At 34.0% G+C, this 23,763-nt stretch overlaps 2 protein-coding genes across 3 annotated transcripts in view; one reads left to right on the forward strand and one right to left on the reverse strand.

Moving 5' to 3' along the window:
- Window positions 1–4,617, forward strand: part of LOC113522231 (spermine oxidase-like) — a 38,751-nt gene extending 34,134 nt beyond the window's left edge. For both annotated transcript variants that reach the window (XM_052902451.1, XM_052902450.1), the window contains exons 4-7: window positions 485–697; window positions 1,944–2,135; window positions 3,063–3,434; window positions 4,306–4,617. In XM_052902451.1, coding sequence (XP_052758411.1) covers window positions 485–697; window positions 1,944–2,135; window positions 3,063–3,434; window positions 4,306–4,555 — 1,027 coding nt within the window. In that variant the 3' untranslated portion in view covers window positions 4,556–4,617. The remainder of the gene's footprint in view (window positions 1–484; window positions 698–1,943; window positions 2,136–3,062; window positions 3,435–4,305) is intronic.
- Window positions 4,618–11,757: 7,140 nt separating this feature from the next.
- On the reverse strand, window positions 11,758–23,448 carry LOC113513338 (histone H4 transcription factor). Its single transcript, XM_026897330.3, has 8 exons — window positions 23,018–23,448; window positions 20,388–20,532; window positions 18,794–19,035; window positions 17,715–17,918; window positions 15,578–15,798; window positions 14,274–14,594; window positions 12,896–13,251; window positions 11,758–11,939 (listed from the first exon to the last, which is right to left on the reverse strand). Exons 1-7 carry the CDS (start codon window positions 23,273–23,275, stop codon window positions 12,897–12,899), a joined length of 1,746 nt encoding a protein of 581 aa, XP_026753131.2. The 5' UTR covers window positions 23,276–23,448; the 3' UTR covers window positions 11,758–11,939; window position 12,896.
- Window positions 23,449–23,763: the final 315 nt, after the last annotated feature.

The following is a 23,763-nucleotide window of genomic DNA, read 5'->3' on the forward strand; positions in this document are numbered from 1 at the left end:
TTTATTTATATACACAAGGTTTTGACTTTCATTTTATGACTGGCGCCTGCCTGACGCCTACCCTATTTGGGAATATTAATTAATATTTTTTTTGTAACCAATACAGTTGACTCCCGCATTGGTACCTATATTTTATGACTATTGGGTTGTCCCAAAAAACTACTTTTGCGAAACAAAATCCGCTTAAAGACACAAAATGAAATATAGGGATCTTTTCAAAAAGGTTATATTAAGGTTTCTTCAGGGTCGGCAACGCGCACATGACACCCCTAGTGTTGCAGGTGTCCATAGGCTACAGTGACCGTTTACCATCAGACGGGTATGCTTGCTTGCTACTTTCGGTAGTATTAAAAAAATCAAAACTTCGCGTTCTGAATGTAAATGTTTTCAATGAAAGACCTCAACCAATGATCTTTTCAAAAACTACCAATGAGTGACGCTTAGTTTCTTACATTAACAATCGATTGCATTTTTTTTTTTCTAGAGCTAAATCCAACGAGCTTTTAAAAAACAATGGTCAGCTTACTGCAACATTCGTGGAGTGGTTTGAAAGGTCTAACCACGTCGGTGGGCAGAGGGACCCTCGTAGGGGCAAATCTCTAAAGGGACTGGAGGAGTGCTGGCCATGTGCCGGCGAGGTCTTTCTAAACTGGAAAGGCAGAGGATATAAAACAATTTTGGACGTTTTATTGAGTATGTAGCAAAGTCAAATGACATTTTTTATGACATCATAAAAATTTTGATTTTTCTGTTACCAGACACAATTTTAAATTCCTCTCCAGCAGATGATCCATTTGCTTTTTGGAAAACACATGAACATCATAAAGTTTTTATAATAGATTCTTCTGTATATTCTTTGGAACAATAGTTTTCATTCATTCATTTATTACAATAATTCCATGGAAAAGTAGATGCATTTTTGTAACTCCGTCCTATATGGCATACTATACCATCGGCAAATTCCACCTGTCTAAATAAATAAATAAAAGATAAATAAATAAATGTGCCCCCTACCGATATTTTTTTTAATTCTCCACCATACACATCAAACTGAAATACAGCCATGCAAGTACAGTTGATTCCTGTTAGAAACACAAATAGGACAGAGACATCTAAGCAGACGACTTTTATACAAAGTCTCCCTCTGATAAAACATATCTACTTATTAATAGATTAACACACACACACAAATTTATTGATAGCTGAAAACGTACACGATTGGGGGAAAGGGGTTGTTAGTAATGGGGTCTAATTGACACATTGCTAACAACACACCTTATTAGGTCGACCTCCACGTGGTTCCTGGTACGTGGTTATTTCAAATAGAATTCGTCACGATGGGCTAACTGACCTGCCTTTTCATCCTCACCTTTTACCCTCACTGGTGCCCCGTCAGCGTATCCCGATAGCGCAGACGGGGTTACCATTCCATTATCACCCATTAAAAAAACAGTCTCGATTTGACAGAAATAGAAGCTACCCACATGGTAGTCTCTGTCATACTAACTTCAAAGAAAGGAACAATATCGTTATCATCATCATCATCTCAGCCATTATCTGTCCACTGCTGAACATAAGCCTCCCCATAAACTGCCTTAAGGAACGGTCTTGAGCCACTTGCATCCACCGATTCCCTGCAATGCATTTGAGGTCGTCATTCCATCTAGTGTCATTTAAAAACCTTTCTTCCCCATCAGTTATCGGTTCTTCGAGCTATGTGACCAGCCCATTGCCACTTCAGGTTGCTTATCCTTCAGGCTATGTTGATTACTTTGGTTCTTTTGCGGATACCCTCGTTTCGGATTCTATTACGCAAAGAAACTTCAAGCACAGCCTTCATCATAGCCCACTGAGTAATTTGAAGCTTTAACTTATTTAGAAATTACGATAATATGCTTATGATCTATAGGTATTAACACCATTGTTAATATTTTGCAGAACAGATACCCAGACCCTTCAAAAGAGATACCAGTGCCGATTCTATTGAACAAGGAAGTAGAAAGCATCCGTTGGGGCACCAATCAACCAGGGCTCGACTCCAATAACCCACTGGTGCATGTCAAGTGTACAGACGGCAGTCTTTATTCAGCCAAGAGTGTGATTGTCACGGTGTCTGTAGGCGTCTTACAAGAAAGGTAAGACATATTACAATGAACAACTTAATAGGAAAATCACACAGAAAAAGGGGGCAGTCTTATCTATAAAAATTACATCTTTATGGCTGTTTTTTTTTTTAATGAGTGATAATGGTATGGTAACCCCACCTGCACTATCGATATACACCGCGGGGCACCAGTGATAGATGACTGATGAGGATGAAAGCAGGTCAGTTAGCCCATCCTGACGAATTCAACTAGAATTAACCACGATGGTTTCCAGGGGGAGCACGTGAAGGTTTACCTGATAGGGTATATTGCTAGTAATGGGGCTATTTGGCTTTATTACTAACAATTCCTTTCCCCCGTCTTTCTGGCTGTTGGAAACTCCAACAGGAAGTTTGTAACTAATAGTATGATTGTAGCTATCTTCCGTCCACTCTCGCACCGTGTATGGACGTGTATTGTATTATCTTTGCAATAAGTTTTATTTCGTACATCCAAGAAACCCACAGTCCAGTGTTCACTCAAGAAACCCACAGTCCAGTTCTCCAACACTGACAACTTTTTAATCACTATATCAGCCTTTAACTGTCCACTGCTGAACTTAAGCCTCCCCCTATTGGGGGGATTTGCCAGTCCTTGCCACGCTTGGCAAGTGCATTGGTAACCGCAGTTAAACTTTGCTTATGTTTTAAGAGGGACGCTACTGCCTATCACTCGCCCTCCTTTAGTCGCCTCTTACGACACCCATGGCCAAGGAATGGGCAGCCCACTCGAAACCAAGACCACACGGATCAACCGTTCATTGCAAAAGAAAAAATAATTATAAACAATGTATTTATTCGTAAAACTGACAAAAGTTCATAGATATGGGGATATAATACGATTTCTTTTTATTTTAAACTTATGTACCTTCTTCAGGTATAATTTTATAAAATATATCAATATGATTATTTCTTTCAGACACAATACACTTTTCAACCCTTCACTGCCAGAAGAAAAAATAAACACTATTAATAATCTCCAATTGGCCGTATTGGGCAAGATTTACATTGAATTCGAGAGGCCATGGTTTCCAAAAACTGCCAACTTCACAGTGTTATGGCGGGAAGAAGACAAAAGCAAGTTTTCAGCCGACGAGAAATGGATCACGGAAATATATGGTCTCTGGACGGTAGATCATCAACCTAACGTTCTTCTAGCTTGGACATACGGAAACGGCACTGAACTGATGGAGAAAGTAAGCTTAGAAGGCGTAAAGGATGGGATTCAGAAACTGCTCAATGTGGTTTTTAAAAAACAATTTGATGTGACTCCAATAAAATCAGTTATAAGGTTTGTAGCTCTAATGATTAATTTATAATCATTAAGTATATTATATAAGTATATATTATAAGTGTATTATATAACAATAAATATAAATATTTTAATGACTGATAATAGAACGTTAACCCCACCTGCTTTATCGGTACAAGCTAGCAAACCACTAGTGAGAAATGATAGGAAAGGATGAAAGCAAATCAGTTAGGCCATCGTGAATGCAACAAAAACCAACCACGATAGCTTCCAGAGAAAAACACATGGTTTTTATCGATGAAAATGAGTTGGTAACTCCATTTACGTTATCAGTATAAAGTGGCAAACCACTAGTAACAAATAACTAGGCGAGGATGAAAGCAGGTTTTTTTTTTCAATGGATGAAAATGGTATGGTAATCCCGCCTACGCTAACGGGATACGCTGGCGGAGCACCAGTGAAGGGTGATAGATGAGAATGAAAACAGGCCAGTTAGTCCATCATGATGAATTCATCAGAAATTAACCATGATAGTTTCCAGGGAGAACCGCGAGGAGCTCGACCTGGTTGGGTATATTGCTAGCAATGGGATTCTCAGTTTCTATTACTAACAATCCTTTTCCCCTCGATGAAAGCAGGTTAGTTAGATGAATTCCACAAGAATTAACACGATGGTTTCCAGAAGAAACCGTGTGGAGTTCAACCTGATAGGGTATATTGCTAACATTGGGGCTGTTTGACCTCATTACTAATGATTCCTTACCCCACCCATATGCATAATAAGGAGTATTTACTTTATTGACCTATATACAATAAAATTACATAAAGTCCTGACTCCCAAATTAGCGTTAACTGTATGTCAGAAGCTAATGCCATCCCAAAAATGTAAGTAAATATTTCTTCTTATCAGATCGCAATGGGCTTCAAATCCTCTAGCGAGAGGCGCGTACTCATACCGCTGCGTCGCCTCAGAAGAGAATAGAAGTAGCGCGATCCTTCTCAGTGAGCCTTTGTACCGCACCAACAAGTTCCCGGTGGTGTGCTTTGGAGGCGAGGCGACCTCCCACCACCGGCACAACTCCGTGCATGGCGCCGTGGAAGCTGGGTTCCGAGAAGCGGACCGACTCATCGAGAGTTTCAAGAGATTAGATATTAAGTGAAACAACAAATTATGTACTTATATTGAAAATAAACATTAAATTTTTTTATTTTTATGATTATATTTCTTTCTTTTTTTTTTTGTCGAATGTATCGTATACCTATTTCTTTTTTCTATACATACTTAGCAAATTATTCTTCATAAGATTTCAGATATTCTTTTTAATCTACAAATGAATGAATTAGTAAGCAATTTATTCGAGTAAAGAATCCTACGTGATAAGTTAGGATGTAGCCCTGTATCACTAGTATAGTATTATATTATCTGTGCCTATATTCATGTGTATGAAATAAATATCAGTAACAGACATCAATTCATCATCGTTACAAACTTTCGAATTCATAATATTAACAGGATAGGGCTTTAATTCGACAAATTATTAATTTATTTATTTCTTACATCCACTGGGTGAGCCTTACAGTCTTCCAATACGCTCACCCAGGAAAGCATGAGTACAATAACATATAAAAAGGAATATTGCACAAAAATATTAAACAAAACATAATATAAAAAGATTCAACTGAAACAAAAAACGTCTGAACACAAATACTCTGTGGTCACTCGACGAAACTCCAGCAAGTTGGAGGCAAATACATCCAATTGCGGATACTGGCTTAAAATATCACTGAGTAGTTTCAATGCAAGAGATAGGGGAGCCTGCTTAGCGAACTCTGTTCTTCGTAATGGAACATCGAATAAGTGCCGTCGACGTGCTCGCACGTAGTTACTGGGCGCTCCTATTGATATTGATTCCCGTACAGTTTGATTACATTTTTCCCCCGCACTAATTTTAACATATCGACGGTTGAAAGGCAACCTTAACTAAGCGACATTTAATAAACTTTACAAAGTTAAAATTTTAATTGAGGTTTAAAGTTGAAATTTTTGAAAAAAAAATCATAACTATTTACCTGATTGACATATCGAAATAATTTTAACAGTTACGGAAAACATATATTTCTTGTTATTTTTTGATATCAAAGAAAGTTATCCCAGACTAAAATTTGAAGTATTTTATGTCGGTTAGATAAAAAATACCTAGATTTGGTTACAGGTAAAATTATATAAATTTACCTAAAAAGTTAACAGAAACGAGTAAAAATATCGTTATCCTGATTCATCTAAATCTCCTTACAAGTACAATTATATAAAGACGTACATTAGATTGAACAAAATCAAGTAAAATTGTCTAGGTAAGTTCTTGTATGATTGTTGTGTTAGCAGAATATGTATCTTTAGTTAATAAATTTTCCTAAAATTATCCCAAACTGACTTTAAACTAATTATTATTAATTATTTATAATGTAATAATAATAATAAATAATACTATAAAATTAACAAAAATATTCATAATATAAGAAGACTAATTTTGCTTTCACATAATTTATCTAAAACCTGTCTTTAATTTTTGTCTTTAAGTTATAATAGGTTATCTGGTTTTTTATTATAATTAATTTAATAAACTATTTTAATTAATTATTATTAAAATCACAATCTTTAATATCTGATTAGTTTAGAGTGTCTTTGATATTTATTGCACATGGAAAGCTAACAAAGCAATTAGGAATAACATCGTCTGTGAAAAGTTTGACTAGATCATCATATTTGGCTTTTGATATTGGAAGCTGCGATCGATAACAAGATAAAAGAGATATCTTGGTTTTAAATTGAATTTCAGTATCAAAAGAAGCGTTAGTGTTCACGAATATTTTATATTTAACGTTTTGCTTATCCTTCTTTGAAAGTCATAATACAAATCTTACTTATCTTTCCAGTTAGATTATTAATATGCAAAAATTGTAAACCATTGAGATGGTGGGTAAACAATTGTATTCTTTAATATATTCTATCTTTAATCTATCTACGGGTATATAAGTATGACCAGTCAAGAGAAAGTTTATTTTAATAGTATTAATATTTTCATACTCCTGTAGTGATGAATGCAACATTGCTAATACAGTACGATTACGATTTTGACCGGGACAACAGTCACAATATAAAAGTAATTGCTTGATACTTCCTCTGGTATCTACAGATTTAATATATTTGTTCAGTATTGATACAATCTTATTTGATCCTCGTTTGCCATTAGTTTCATCCCAATAGTAACAGAATACATTACGAGTTCCATTTTCATAAAAGCAAATATTGTATACTGCCAGTTTTCTACTATAATACAAGGGCTGGTAATTTTTGGATAAATCTCTTAACAGCATCTATAGTAGTTTTTTTTTAGTTCTATTTGATAGACATATAATTTATTTGTGTTACTTACAAGCACATAAATTATAAAAAGCGAGAAAAGAGAAATTATTAAAAAAATACATAAAACCAAGTACAATTTTTCCTTTTGTGCGTGTGCCGTAACAATACAAAATGGTCACAACTCAGTTTATTGCTTTGCCCTCAAAAGAGCAAAACACTGATATTCTGTTGTGGCCAAAGCGGTTTCACATATTTCTGGGTTCAGATATCCCTCTCATATTTTCTTTCGTGCATCCAAAAGTAGAATCTTTTACAATATTGTAAATTATTTTATCAGAAATGTTCAGAGTAGCTACTAAAAATTGTTGACAAACATACTTTTTACCTTCGCCTTTGTTAATAAAATATTTAATAGTGTAGTTGCGCTTATCAGTGTCTGTACATTTACGTTTGATGAATCCTTTTTTGACATAGATACTAACCAATCACGGCGACGTGTTTGGTCAAGATCCCAAAAATCATTGAAAAATTTCCTCTTCTTACTTCAGATAGAGAACCACAGTTATTACCAGATTTTTTGCTAGAGCAAGTATTAGGCGCTGTTTTAACTATACCAGTCTTTGTAATATATTCTTTACCAGATTTTATATTTTTAGTTCGTTCTTTTCTTAGGTTTAATTTTTTAGCTTTGGACGTAGATTCTCCGATAATTTCTAGTTCTTGGTTATCAGGACTACCATCGTTAGTTTTAGTGTTATTTTTTAGTACGTTTTACTTCTTATTATTTTTCTTCTATTTCATTGTATATTATTATCATCTTCAGAGGTTACTTCTTTATTTAATAAACAGAATTATTTATGCCATAAAATATGGAAAAGTCTTCTTGATCTGATATATAATCAATATAACTAACATCTTTCTTAGGTATTCTTTTATATTTAATTGGATTTAATTCATTGGATTCTTTACTCAAACCGGTCGATGTAGATGGTGCATCATGGTCTGATGTTAAAGAACGTGAGTTTTTCTCATTTTCGTAATTATATATATTTGATGCAGAGTTATCAGATTTATTTAACGTTATGATATTATAATCATGATCAATCGATACAATAGTAGTGCCAGGAATTGCCACCTGTTTAGTTGATGCAGTGTTATCTATTATCGTGCTTGCAATGTCAATGGTAATAAACACATACACATTTTCTATTTGCCAAATATAATATTTGTATTTCGCGTACTGGTAAATTTATCTAAGCGCCATTTTTACTCATTTCAACGAGTCAAATATATGCAGTAAAAATATATACCGCTAAAAGCAAACATATTTTTATACAGGTAAAAATATCTAAGGTATAATTTACTTTAATTTTATTTTTAGTTAAATTACATAAATTGCAATATCACAAAATATTACATCAGGTAAAATTACATAACCAAATTATTTATATTTTTTTTAAATAGGTACAATATACTAAAACAGATAAAAACGAAATTTCATAACAAATAAAAATTCCTACTTGCAAATAAAAGTGAAAGCAAAGATATGAAAAATTGAATAAATCCATATTTCAACTTTTAAAATGGCGTAAGTAGCAAATATTCTTTAAATGACATTTTTTTTGTCGCTAAGTAAACATAAAATTGTAAATTTAGCTAAAATCACGCAGTACTTAACCGACAAAAAAATTATCGTAGAATTTTAAAACCTAGACCAATCGACGCAGAAAAATCAGGCGATTCGAATGGTATATAAAACTCAGTTTAGGTATTTTTGTCGCTTAGTCAATTTTGCCTTTCAACCGTCGATATACTTAATTAAATTTAGTTTTCGTCTCACTTCAAGTGTATTATAGCCCACCATACCCAACAAAAATTATCTGTAAATTTATATATTTTTATATAAAGGCCACAAATTTACGAGCTCTATTAATGTCATAATAATATGGTACTTAAGATTAGGTACTGTCTCATATCAGACACGTATATCAAATTTATACATTTACCTATAGATAATATTATAGACTGAATAAATCGATAAGAAAATTATCGGAACCAAAGATATTTAAATACAAATACAGATATCAACGCAACAATTGAGATATGACGTACGTATGTACACGTAGACACATGTACATATGTAAATGAGTAAACTTAGAAGTCAGATAAGCAACGTTTGGACATACTACATGTATTACTATATTGGATAAATTTCAAAACATCTAAAACACAACCATTTTAAAAATATTCATTTCCTAAATGTGACGTGTGGTGCCAGTAGGGTTCAGCAGTGAATAGTCAACGGTTGAAATAATATAACACAGGGGGGAAAGGGATTGTTAATAATGGAGACTGAGAATACCATTTCTAGCAATATACCCAACCATGTCGACCTCCTCGCGGTTCTCCCTCGAAACTATCATGGTTAATTTCTGATGAATTCATCATGATGGGCTAACTGGCCTGTTTTCATTCTCATCTATCACCCTACGCTCCGCCAGCATAACCCGTTAGCGCAGGCGGGGTTACCATACCATTTTCACCCATCAAAAAAAAATACAAAACATATAATTGTGACAAATAACATAAACACACGTAGCTTCTGACTGTACATATAAACACAAGAAAAAAACAATGAGCTAAGATTGAATGTCTCGTGTAACTACTGCAGTCTATCCACCAAAATTTCTCTTTGAATTTTATATATACATATGATAACGAATGCTAATTAAAACATTCAATATATGTATTATACAATTCACTTCCCCTATTTCAATCTTGAGGATATTTTAATGTATTTAGAACATAATGAACAAAAATTTTTATTATTATGTTAGACGTTAACTGTCCACTGCTGAACATAAGCCTTCCCCATAAGGGGTGTTTTGCTAGTAGTTGCCACGCTTGACAGGCAGGTTGGCAACCGCAACTAGGCCTTTAAGAATGTTTTAAAAGAGACGCTGCTGCCTATCCCTCGCCCTTCCTTAGTCGCCTCTTACGACACCCACGGGAAAGGGTGACCCATTCTATGCCTATAATAGAATAGACAAAATGATAGAATTTTCATCGTGCCTCTAATCAAACTGTTTATAATTACACCTTTCCATCCAAAGGTTGCCTGGAAGAGATCGCTTTCAGCGATAAGGTCGCCCATTGTTTTCTCAATGTGATCATTTCTTATAATTGTTTGTATTTATAATATATTTACTACTGTAATCTTTTGAAGGAAACAATAAAGAGTATCTATCTAATAATAAAAATCGTATATAAAAATCACAGAATCCAATTTTATTCACAGGTTCAAGAAATGTTACATTACAAAATAAAACTAGTACTTGTTATTTACACAATAAATTGATCACAAACAAGTATATCACTTCACAATTATATTTTATTCTTAAAAAAAAAACGAGTATCAAACATACAGATATAAAGCCAAGAACAATAATTGTCACATAATCTATTATTTAAAAAAAATCTTTAAGATTTTACTAATTAACAGCACTGCATAGTTGGAATCAGCCGGGACATTTAAGTGATAAATAAAAAAAAAGTAAATTTTAATATAACACAAAAAACAAAAACTTATTACAGGATTACATAATATAATTTTGTTCAACATAAAAATAATAAATGACCAAAATATTTTACTTTATATAATTACAATCATGGGATATTCTTTAATTTTATACAATTTCGTAACAGCATAAGAATATGTATTACCATACCATTGAGCATTGAGTTTCTTGTAGATTATTTACTCTACTCCCCCCCCCCGCCTCGGACCCCTACCTCCCCCCCACAAGATAGAATCCATGCAAAACATGACATCAAAATAAAACCCTATGCCAGTGTGCAGCCTGTCCCAAAATAATACCTTGTTAAGTAAGTGATAAGGTAAGGGGATCCAAATTTACATACGAATATATGCTATAGCGTTTATGAATTCATTTTTATCTACATAAGTAAAAGATATGATACTTATTTCTAAAATAAAAATATATATATGTAATCTTAAAAATTCACATAAATATCCGTTACGATAGTCTTTTATGATTTCTCTTGAAAGTCCTCACTTTTGTGCCTGGTTAACATTATACATAGAAAGATTCCATTAAAGTCATCGACATAAAAGAAATATCCCTAATTCTACTTAAAAATATATCCGACAACAAAGTACCATATGGTACAACAATATGGAATGGACCAATGTATTTCATAATGGCTACAGGCCATAACTTGGCATTAGCAATCCTAAAACGAATACTTGCCAAACAAAAAATAATACAACTCGCGAGCTTTGAGAAATCTTTAGGAATAGATGATGTATTAACGTAGTGAAGTAATTTAGTTGATTATTTTAATAAATTATTATTAAGTAATTATAACCTTTAATGGTCGTGTGGTCCCAGCATAAACCACCCTTTCTTTTCCCATGATTGTCGTAAGAGCAGACTAAGGGCGGGCAAGAGATTGGCAGCAACGTCCCTCTTAAAACATATCTAATCATTGGATTGACAACCGCAGTCGCTTAACTGCCTACCAAGCGTGGCAACTACCGGCAAAACCCCCCAAGGGAGAGGCTTATGTTCAGACTGATAAGGTCTTATCTAGAGAAAATGTTCTGCCATATAATTTAGGTACAAAAGCATCCTCCATTAAATAATCCATTAAAACCTATTCTTATACCTACCAAATATGAATGAAAAATTTCATAAAAATTGGTCTAGCCATATCAGAGGAGTACGACCACGAACTCCGTGATACGAGATTTTTGATATATAAATTTAATTTTATTAAAAACAAACGTGTTACGCCTTTTTGCAGGCATATTAATTATTCTGTCAGTATTTCACGTTGTACATATGGCCATAGTCGCAGAATACTAACGGATCTATATATGTAATATTTGTCAGATCTGTCAGTATTCTACGACTATGACGATATATGCACAATAACGGTAACAGTAACGAATCAACAGTAAATTCAAATGACAAGTTGACAAGTGTGAGTTTATTAACTTGATTTCTCCAGATAACACGATTTTAAGCACCATCAGTCAAGAGTCATCAGCAAGTAAACTTAAGGCAATCCAGTAATAGTAGTTGAAGAAATTACTGCCATCTATCGGGAATAAAATTGCTGTACTCCGACCTGCTCGTAACCACAGCTAGGGCAACCTAGTCGAAAGGAGGAAAGGGATTGTTAGTAATGTCTAACTGACACATCGCCAGCAATACACCCTATCAGGTCGACCTCCACGTGATTCCCCCTGGAAGCCGTCGTGGTTAATTCTAATGGAATTCGTCACGGTGGGCTACCTGACCTGCTTTCATCGTCACCTATCATCCCTCACTGGTGCTCTGCCAGCGTATACCGATAACGCAGGCAGGGTTACCAAACCATTATAAATCCATTTAAAAAAAAACCTAGTCGAAATGTTGAATGAGGTAAATATTGCGTTCACCATAAAATAAATCATGTAAAAACCCAAAAATTCTTATTAATAATGTGTACTAAAAATGGGATGGTTTAAAATTGACTATAATAAAAGCATAGGGAACGACAATTCTTGCACCGAGAGATTATAGAGAATGCCTGAATACTAATTGCCTGGAAGAGATCACTTCTAGCTATAAGGACACCCATTGTTTTCTCACTATGATCATTTCTTGTAATTGTTTGTATCTATAATAAGTTTACTATTGATCTTTTGGAGGAAACAATAAAGAGTATCTATCTATCTGATTTCTGCTGCTGCGAGCTTATCCTACATAGAATTCTAATGTATATATATGTAATAGTAGTATATACCAGAGGGAGATTATACAAAAGTCATTTGCTTGGGCACCTCTGTCCCATTCGTGTTTCTACCGTGAAGCAGTTGTGTTTGCATGGCTGTGTTACGGTTTGAAGGGTGGGATATGGCAGTGAATTTACAGGGTACAGAGGAATAACACCCGAGTCCTCAGGAATGACAACGCATGGGGGTATCATGGGCGAAACAGTATACTCTGTTATGTCCATGATGCTGCTCATGTCTATAGGCGATGGTTACCACTTTCCATCAGGTGGGCCGCCAGTTTGTTTGCCGTTCTAAGTTTAATAAAAAAATATATTATTCACATAAATGTACCTTATATTTTATGTGAGTTGATTACTTCTGAACTTATTATATTTCCATGTTCATCCACATCACACATTGTAATTTCGACTGCATTACTACAGGCTTCCTCATTGTCTTTAACCTTTGTCTCTGATTCTTCCTTCACCTCCGTTTCACCATCTTCCCCATTGGCATTTTTCAAAACAATTTCGAATTTCTTAGGCGTAGTCTCCGTGGCTTCGGAGACTTGTTTCAAATCGAACTCGAATTCATTGTTGAGAGATCCTTTAGGCCAGCTATAGCCGTCGACAATTTTTTTGGAAACCTCCAAAAACTCGTATCTAGTCGTTGTTAACCTGTACATGCCGTCTTCGCTTATTTGATATCTGTAAAAAACAATTGCACAATATCAAAAATAATTTAGGGCTTTAAATAATAAAAATATAATCGTCTAAATACAGGAAAAAATCTGACTTTAATGTGATAATCTTAGACTTTCCAGAGATTGCAAAATCAATATCTGAACAACACAAACATTTATATAAATAAGAAATTCTGTTTGTATTTCAGTGTTGCCAACATATAATTTACATGTAATTTTTTTTTTTTTTTATACCACTGAGGTGGCAAACAAGCATACGGCCCACCTGATGGTAAGCGGTTACCGTAGCCTATGAACGCCTGCAATACCAGAGGTTCAAGCTGGTATCTAGGTGCTCCCGCCCATAAGTGACAGCAATACTCCATATGGGGCCGGATTTGCGATTTGTAAAGCATTAATCGCTGATCCGGCGTGAAGTAATGCTTCGCTCTATTGAGCACACCGAGTTTTTTGGATGTAATTACAAAAATAACTTTCTCCTTTTGGATTCTCAAGATTGATTGGAAGAAATCTCTTTGAATTTAATTTATATTTGTAAATCACCGTGTCTTGGTAATCTCATATGGACTCCCGCGATACAGGTTCTCCTAGTGCGGGGTCCAATGTACTCGCTGTTGTAATTTTTTTTTTTGTATTTAATAAATAAATAAATAAAAAAAGGGATAAGTCCAACTATGTGCATTTTTGTTATAACCTATAATTTATAAATGAATGTACAAAAACATATAAATTAATAAATATTATTAATATTATTATTCTGTATTATATAATGTATTCACATTTATTACTTTGTTTATCTGTTGTCTATCCTACTTTACTCTCAACCATAACACCCCTGTGCTTAGAGGGCGATGTACAATATATTCAATTAAATTTATCTATCCATGTGTTTCTTTCTGTCTTCCTCTTAATAAAAATCTTGTTAACCTTATTAATTTTTTGAAAAACATTTGTGGTAAATTTTTGAATAGAGAAGAGTTATTAAGCTTTTAAAAATGTTGATTGATTAATAAAATAATTATTTACCTAAATCGGCTATGCCCAAACGGCCATTGTGCGCCATGAACATTGACCAAATGTGTGGTCAACCTTGTCCCTCTGGAGAATATTTTCATATTCTTCTCCGGGCACATGTGACACGCGTACTTCTTCTTCGGCTTATCATTCTTCTGTACTTCTAAATCGGAGTTCTCTTCTTCAGACGGATCTTTATCACTGTCTACATCTGATGACCTATCAATCTCCGAAGACTTTTCAATGTCTGAAGACTTCTTTGATTTGGGCCGTTTCCGTTTCTTATGCGTGTGTGTTGGTATGTGTTTCTGTAGATCCCATTTCGTCACCGCTCTGGAAAATATTAATAAAAGAAATATTAGTAAAAAAAATGTTTATACTTGAAACTTTGGAAAGAAATGAAATATGTTTGGAGGAATTTTGGTAGTTTTTGGTTCGTTGACTTGTAAGTAGTATAGCGGTATATAAAATATATGATTGTGGGTAGCAAAACAGAAGATAGGAAATTAAAGGGATTTAAAAGTAGCAAATATATACATTCGTTGATTTAGTACAGTAAACTGAAACACAGCTATGTAAACACAACTATTTTAGGGCAGAAATATGAACAAGACAAAGACATCAAAGCAAAGATGACTTTTACATAAAGTTTCCCTGTGGTAGAACATATTCCAGTAAGTTTCTACTACCCAGTTTCCTAAGAGTAAGCAACAATTTCAATAGTACATTACTGCAGCGAAACACAGCGTAAACTGAGGCATTGATGGACGAACAAGAAAAGATATCAAAGCAGATGACGCAGCCGTGGCAAACATACGTGAGTTTTTAAATGCCTAGTTGTGGCCAAGGCTTGTATAGTACTTTTCTCAAACAATGCGCGGAAATCAAAAACAAATTTTACTTTTTAAGATCAATGACGAATAACGAACAATAACAATTTTTCGCGCGCCATGATGTTCCTTTATTTTTTTTTTTTCAATAAACAGCTTTCTATTTGCAAGCCAGTTCGAAATTTAAATAGAACCTTTTACTAATTACCTCTTTGGTAGCCATGTTTCAAAGTAAAAGGTCATTCCATTTTTAAATTACAGGACAGATATGAGTTTACATAATAATTTATCGCTGCACGCATATATATGGCCAGTACGGCAATTTTGATTTATCTCGAAGAAGGTTGTCAAAATAATGCTCATAATTCCAAGCATGTTTGAGAAAAATATATTTATGAATATAAAAACCAAGAAAAAAGTTGCAGTCTCCGTTACTAACAACCCCCCGGCCCCGACGAGTCCGTTAGTGGTAAGTGGCAACGGTACCTGTAGGGGCAGTGCGGGCAGGCGTGCGCGCGCGCGCCGGGCCCGCGCAGGTGCCGGTAGCGCACGTGGTGCGCGAGCGCGGCCGGCGACGGCGCCGACATGTCGCACAGCGCGCACGCGTACGCCGACACGTGCTGCCGCGCGTGCTCGCGCACCAGGTACTCGGTCGCGCACCACGCGCCGCACGCCGAGCACCGGTACCCCGAGTTCGGGTACACGTTCTACCAGTTTCAACCACATCATTACACATTTCATGTTTATACATACAATTCTAAATTATCTTCGACACTCTATAACTAGAGCATTCAGTTTACCGCGCTACAGAACAAACCTAGGACTGCATCAACCTCTGGCCAGGATTTCATCGTCATACAATAAAATTAATTCCAAATTACTTGAAATCGATATAATGCATGATAGTTCGAATTTCTACATGAATAAATTGCTAAAACACAATAATGTAATAATGTACTCTAATAATCTATATATATAAAGATATATATATCTCTAATTATATATATATATATATATATATATATATATATATATATATATATATATATATATATATATATATATATATATATATATATATATAATAACTTAATTAATTTATATCGTATTTACTGATATTGCTCACAACTTAGGTTACATGTATATTTCTATAACTAACAACGCAACATTTAAAATATTTGTAGTCTAGTGTTATTTAATTCATTATAATTGTTAATTCATTTTCTAGCACTGTATAATTATTTTAAAACAAATGCTGTGAATACCTTTAATAGGCATGTGCATTAATATTGTATTATATTTAAAGTTTGTTTTTTTTTTTATTTTTGTTTGTTTGTTTAATTTTATATAATATGTGTTATAATACAATATGCTGTTGGTGTTCCTTTAAATAAATAAATAAATAACTACAGTATCAGATTATACATTCAATATTATCAAGTATTCTACATGTAGCACAACATGTATTCTAGGCATCTCTACAAAAATAGAATACTATGCTCAATTTGTACATCATCACCATCATTTCAGCCATTATCATGTCCACTGCTGGACACAGTCCTCCCCCATAGACTGCCATAAAGAACGATCCTAAGCCACCTGCATCCACTGACTCCCTCCCTCAATTTATCCATAGCCTAAGTTAATGAATCATCAATGTGCCAAGGGCTACTAGAACGTGCTCTTAAATTAAATGCCCGTAACAAATGCATAGCCATCTTTAAAATCCCCAGACACAAAACTAATTTGCAATTGCATACCTCTGGCTCGAGGTTAATCAATAAATACAATACCTGTAATAAGTCTCTCAATCTTAATATATTTTACGACCATTCCAAGGGATTCTTTTTTTTTCTTTATCTAATCTGCTCATTGGCAATCTAATCCTTATAGAACAATAATCCAATATGCTGTTTCCCAAAGCATTCAGGAATAAAATATTAAAAATTCTCCCATAATATTTACCATGAATTTTATAATGAAGTATTATTACCTGATTCTGTGTACACTGTTTCAATAACTTTAATAATTGTTTTAATAATTCTACTTTAGTTTTTTTGTTTTTTATACAATTTAGAATGGCAAACAAGCTGACGGTCCACCTAATGGAAAGTGGTCACCGTTGCCTATAGACATGAGCAATACCATGGACATAACAGAGTATACTGTTTCGCCCATGATACCCCCCATGTGTTGCCATTCCTGAGGACTCAAGTGTTATTCCTCTGTACCCAGTAAATTCACGCCATATCCCACCCTTCAAACCGAAACACAGCCATGCAAACACAGCTGCTTCACGGTTGAAACACGAATGGGACAGAGGTACCCAAGCAATCGACTTTTGTACAAAGTCTCCCTCTGGTATTCTTATCTTGTCACTGTCACTTGTATGTCATATTTTTTTTTAATTGTTTTGTTAGTATCAATTGTTATTAATGTGAAATCTATGTTTTAAGAAAATGTTGTGTGCATCTGTAATTGGTGTAAATGCAAAATGCAAGCCTTATATATCGATTAAAATTAATATCTGTATTTACTCAAACAGTTACAACCCTTTTAAAATAAATAAATTAATAAATAGCCCTTCTTTCTTATTCATAAAATCATTAAAAAGTCATAATACCTGTCGTCTCAGATGATCGCTTAACTTTCTGTTACATGAGAAACGTTGTCCGCAGTGGTAGCAGGCTATAATCTTCTCTCCCGAGTGCGACCTGACGTGCATCTGTAGGAGCACCCTACGAGGAAACTTGGCTCCGCATCCCGCCCACGAGCACACGAATGTTTCACAGCGATTCACATGCAACCTCATGTGATCGAAAAAATCCTGCAAAGCAATCACAAATGGCTTAGAAAATATTTTACTTTGCTAGGTGTTATCTTGTTGAAGTACATATCACTGGTTATTTCATTACAATTATTTCGTTTAATTCCGCTGCCATTAGTATGTGTGTGCTAACACTCAATGCCTGACTGCCACTGTTACTACTAGAAGTTCCACGACCTTCTATAGAGTTTGTGCGTGAACAAAATTACACTCGGAGATTGAGGGCTAATATGGCTCTTAAAAAATCCCCGTTTTTTTTAATAAATGAAAATTAAATAGTGACTCCACTTGCGCTATCGATACACACTGGCGGGACACCAGTGAGAAACGATAGGTGAAAATGAAGTAAGTCAGCTAGCCGTAGTCATAACAAATTCAACATTAAGCACGATAGTTTCCAGGGGGAACTGCTACTTTGCTAACAAGGGGGGGGGGCAGTTAAACCAACTAAAAATCCTTTTCCCTTCAGAAATCTAAGTTAATCTGCAGGAAACACAGATCCCAGAAGGGAGTACCATAACTTGATGGTTTGACAAAGATAGAAGTTGGGGGGGGGGGGGGGGGAGGATTCTTTGTTGTTAATATTAGACATTAAGGGCCCCTTCACTATCAAAATACCCAACGAGGTCTACCTCCATGTGGTACCCCTTGGAAACCAGCGTGCTAAATTCCAGGTGTATTTATCACGATGAGCTAACTGACCCGCTTTTATCCTCACTTATCATTTCTCACTGGTGCCCAGGTATCAGGTACCTATCTGGAGTAAGTACTTTGTAGCTGAGGATGCTTTCAAAGCACAGTATAGTGTCTCTTACACACTCTCTCTCTCAATCTCTTCCTAGCTGCTCTAGGTGACATTATAAAATATACAATACCTGTATAGCATTAAAAGTGCAATTGCAATCAATCCACATGCAGCAATGCTTGCTCTTCAATGGTGGCAACTGATTCCTCTTGGTGGAATCCTTCTTGCAACTCAATAATTTCAGTGTGGCACGGGCATTGAAGCCGATAGCAAGCAAACGAGCATGATAAGCATGAAAGTTGACGTGCCGGGTCATTTCCTCCAAATCTGATGTTTTGTGACCACACACATCCCACAGACAAACAAATTCCACTGAAAATATATTTAAAAATAAAAATAGTTTAATTAAAATAATATAAAAAAAAAGTCGTAATTTAAAGAAAAACAAAACTATTTGCGTAGATCCATTAATTTCGAATTAAAATGGCAAACAAGCTGACGACCCATTTGATGGAAAGTGGTAACTCGTCTATAGATATGAACAATACTAATGCATATAACACAGTATACTTTGTCATATGCCTATGATGTACCTTCACGAGTTATCATTCCTGAGGTCTAAAATGTTTTTTTTTTTTTTGATCGGTGAAAATGGTATGGTAACCTCGCCTGCGTTAACGGGATACGCTGGCGGAGCACCAGTAAAGGGTGATAGATGAGAATGAAAACAGGCCAGTTAGCCCATCATGATGAATTTATCAGAAATCAACCATGATAGTTTCCAGGGAGAACAGCGAGGTCGACCTGGTTGGGTATATTGCTAGCAATGGGATTCTCAGTCTCCATTACTAACAATCCTTTTCCCCCCGGTCTAAGATGTTATGCCTCTGTACTCTTTAATTTCAATGCTATATCCCACCCTGCAAACTGAAACACAGTTATGTAAACACAACTATTTTAGGGCAGAAATATGAACAAGACAAAGATATCAAAGCAAATGACTTTTACATAAAGTTTCCCTGTGGTAGAACATATTCCAGTAAGTTTCTACTGCCCAGTTCCAGTTTCCTAGAGTAAGCAACAAGAAAATATATTTATGAATATAAAAACCAAGAAAAAAGTTGCAAAATATTTTAATTCCCCTAGACCATTCAATGAACCTGCACAAATCCTACTAAATTTATTGTTAATAAGGTTAGAAATGAAGATAGGAAAACAATGGATAGCAGCAGTATATATGGAAAGGTGAAACGAACAGTGAAAGATCAAACAATAGAAAAATGACACATTCTAGAAAAAAAGTTCGCCATGTGGTCCCGGCATAGAATAGGCCACCCCTTCCTTTCCCGTGGGTGTCGTAAGAGGCGACTAAAGGAGGGCGAACGATGGGCAACAAAGTCCCTCTTAAATCATCTCCAAAGTCCACTGTGTACAGCTAAAAAACAGTTAAAGGCTGATATGATGATGATGATAGAAAAAATAATAAAATTTAAATCCATAAACAGAAATGTATAAAAGTGGTCCAATCTTGGACAAAGATTATAAATGTTAATTTATTTGTTTGTTACCTCTTAATCAATATTCTGTCCATCCTGTCCAATCAAGTAATCATTCATAAAATTCAGTATAGCACACACACTATTATATATTTAGGCAACTATTTATCCCAACCAATCAATCGGGTCATTTTGTTGAAATCATAGTAATGAATAAAATTCACTTACCACCTCCATCATTTTCTATGACATGCACCTTTGAAATGTGACCTTTAATGTGTTTCTGGAACATATCATAGTTGCTAGTGTGCCACTGACAAGCCTGCCACTCACACTCTAACTTCAGGTTCTCCACACGTAATTTATGTAATGGCTGGAAACATAATATATATAATATTTATTAAGAATCATATTATTTTTTACAATATTTAATATGGTAAACAAACCTAATGGAAAATAGCAGGGGGAAAAGGGATTGTTAGTAATTGGATCTAATTGACCCATTGCCCGCTATACATCCTATTAGGTCGACCTCCACATGGTTCCCCCTGGAAACCATCGTGATTAATTCTAGTGAAATTTGTCACGATGGACTAACTGACCTGCTGTAATCATCACCTATCTTTGCTCACTGGTGCCTTGCCAGTGTATACCTTAGTGCATTCATTATCATCCATAAAAAAAAATGCAAAATGGCAATCATTACCTCATCATTCATATCTGTGAGCTCCATGAACATGTTTGATAATTTTTACTAATATATTAATTCTTTATATATATATACATATATCTCAGCATACAAATAATGTTTGTGACACTAGAATAAGAACAACTAGAATGGAAACATACTGTATCTGAGGTGTCAATAACCTTACCAGGATAAACATATTAATAAAGGTTATTGTAACAATTCATGGCACAATTTTACCATTATTGATTTATTTTTTATTTTTTACTAAAGTTATTTTGCAGAAGTACATATCACTGATTAGATAGATTAAAATTATTTTGTTTCATCTGCTACCATTAATAAAAAAACAATAATTTTATTATTAAAATTGATTTTACAATTAACCATAAAAACTGAAAGTACAAATTATAGACAAAAATATTTACTAATTACCATGTAAACAATTTACATATAATACATTACCATGTATTTATTCAAATAGAAAAATAAACTCTTATATTGTGTTTATATAATAATAATAATGAAAAATTAATTAAAGACTTTTCTTTCCATTAAATAAAAGTTCAATACCAATACTTTTTTTTTCAAATAAGCAATTCACATTATTTTTAATTAGATAATAAATAAATAAAACTGAGGCCTGGAGGCCCCATGTGAAGATGAGTATTTATGTTCAATGGATGGATAGTATAGAATCACATCTATGTTTATGCATGTAATGCAATAAATTGTTGGTTTACTAAAAAATTAAAATTAGAATGACAATTGTAGTTGTTTATAAAAAAAAAAAAAAGAAAATTGATAAACAATTGACATAGAACAAAATATATATAATACAGCAAGTCAACAGATGGCAATTTTACTTACAAATAATATAAATAATAATATATAATAACAAGAACCAGCACATTTTTACAAACACTAGGTTAATATGTTGCCCACCATTTTTGTCTTAGTATACTGTATTTGTCTATAAAATAATTTTTATTTATTAATATAGTCAGTTATAACTGAGCCATTGGAAATATACATCTCTACAAAACAAATAGTACAGACCATATTACATTTAGAGAATAGACATATAACCTATACCTATTAATAATTGTCTTATAATGTTGGAAAATTAATTGATGTTTTTGACATTTCCATACTTCAGTAAACTTTGATATGAACACTTAATAACTCATCTTTCTAAATTAATCAAAGTAACCATAAAATACATATACTGAATAGAACATTCATATACAGTGGATTTCAGGTATAACAATGATAAAGGGATCACTGTAATTTTAATGTTTTATCTGGAAGCTATTACAGGCAAAGGAATCTAGGAGCTATACATATTCGAAAGCTTACTAAACACACTTGCTACTCAGAATATCAATTTGTAGTTGAACCATAAATTAAATCTCAAACATACACTAAGTATGTACCTACCTACCTAGCTAATACATATCTATAAACAAAGGATAAATGTCACCACAGTTGCTGACCATCTGTGTGGATGTAAACAAAAGAAGGCTCCTTGTGTCTTTAACAGCCTACTCTAGCTACAATAACTGCATGGGATTTCTAAGAAATTACTACAAATTATTCATTAAAAACAGTTGCTACACCCAAACTTGGTGTTACATCCAAAATCATTATAGTCACATGAATTTTATACTAAAGAATGCTCCAAATTCATGGGACTTAGATTTAATATTGCTATAGCTAAATAGCCACTACATCGAAGGTGGTAATAAAAAAAATCCACTGTATTTGTTAGCTATTTATAAGTTTATTTTTCTGTACTGTGTTCCTTTTTGAATAATTAATTTGATTATCAAGCTGTTTGGATATATTCTCTAATTACATAATGATACTAAATTACCTCTCAGCCTATCTGCAAATCTTTCTTGCCAGACCTTAGATAACATGTATATTTAGACTAGATTATATATTGAATATAATATAGCAAATTATCATTGCAACAACTAGCAAATTTCTAAACAGTAGCCAAATTAAGAGATACCCATATTAACACATACATAAATGGAAATCACAAATGGAAATAAAAACAAGAATAACAAGTAAAAAAACAAAGCAAGCGGTGGTCGTTGGAAATTCCCAATTGTGAAATAATAATGGTGGTTTGAAAAGATTAGAAAACTTAAAATTAACATACCACATTCTTAGGTTCGGCAGCGGGCTCATTCACTCCTGCGGGGACAGTTGCTTCGTCTTCGGCCACCGACAATAGAAAGTTCTTCCTGTCTGCATTTGTTTGTATTATGAACTGTATATCATTTTTATTCTGCTGAAATTGTTTTTTTGGCTCTAGGCTGTTTTGTTTATGCAGCCAGTCCATACAGCGAATAAGCTTTTGTTGACCATGATTAGACTTCTCAACATTTTCAGGTAATCCATTTATTTTTTTCTCCATTTTTAAAAAGGTTTTAAAATATACTTCACTTTAAAATTAAACGAATCAACATTGTAGTAGGTTACAACATATAGGTATATAATTTATCAAAATAAAAAAGAAAAAGAATCAAAAACTTTAACTGAAATGGAAATAAATATTTCAAAATCCTTAAATGTCAAAATAAATAGCACAGATGTAATAGAGCAAAGGTGTTCTGTAGCACAGATTAGAAAGACTTTCAACAGACTGCGACAGGCTATTTAAGTATAATGATTAATTGGTAGGTGTTCGGCGTAGAGAGAGTATTAAAGTAGAGAACAAAAAGCAATATTAAATTTGAAAATAGATATATTATGCAGAATAAAAAGTTACAGCAAATAAGATGCTTAATAACGACATCATTATAGATAAGACACAAATATATCCATAACTCATACTCCTAACAAAAAAAATACTATAGAATATGTTTTTAGAGAGGAAGGGATTGTTAATAATGGAGTCTAACA

This window comes from Galleria mellonella, unplaced genomic scaffold (genome assembly GCF_026898425.1).
Source record: "Galleria mellonella isolate WM207_F2 unplaced genomic scaffold, CSIRO_AGI_GalMel_v1 utg905, whole genome shotgun sequence".
NCBI classification, from domain to species: Eukaryota; Metazoa; Arthropoda; class Insecta; order Lepidoptera; family Pyralidae; genus Galleria; species Galleria mellonella.

Bases quoted from the DNA above. Each gene is read 5' to 3' on its own strand.
- LOC113513338 (XM_026897330.3), bottom strand. From the start codon at position 23,275: ATGGAGAAAAAAATAAATGGATTACCTGAAAATGTTGAGAAGTCTAAT. The intron at 19,036-20,387 runs GTAAGTGAATTT...ATATATTTTCAG, and splicing joins CATAGAAAATGATGGAGGTG to TGGAATTTGTTTGTCTGTGG. The intron at 15,799-17,714 runs GTATTATGACTT...TGAAACTGGTAG, and splicing joins GCGATCATCTGAGACGACAG to AACGTGTACCCGAACTCGGG.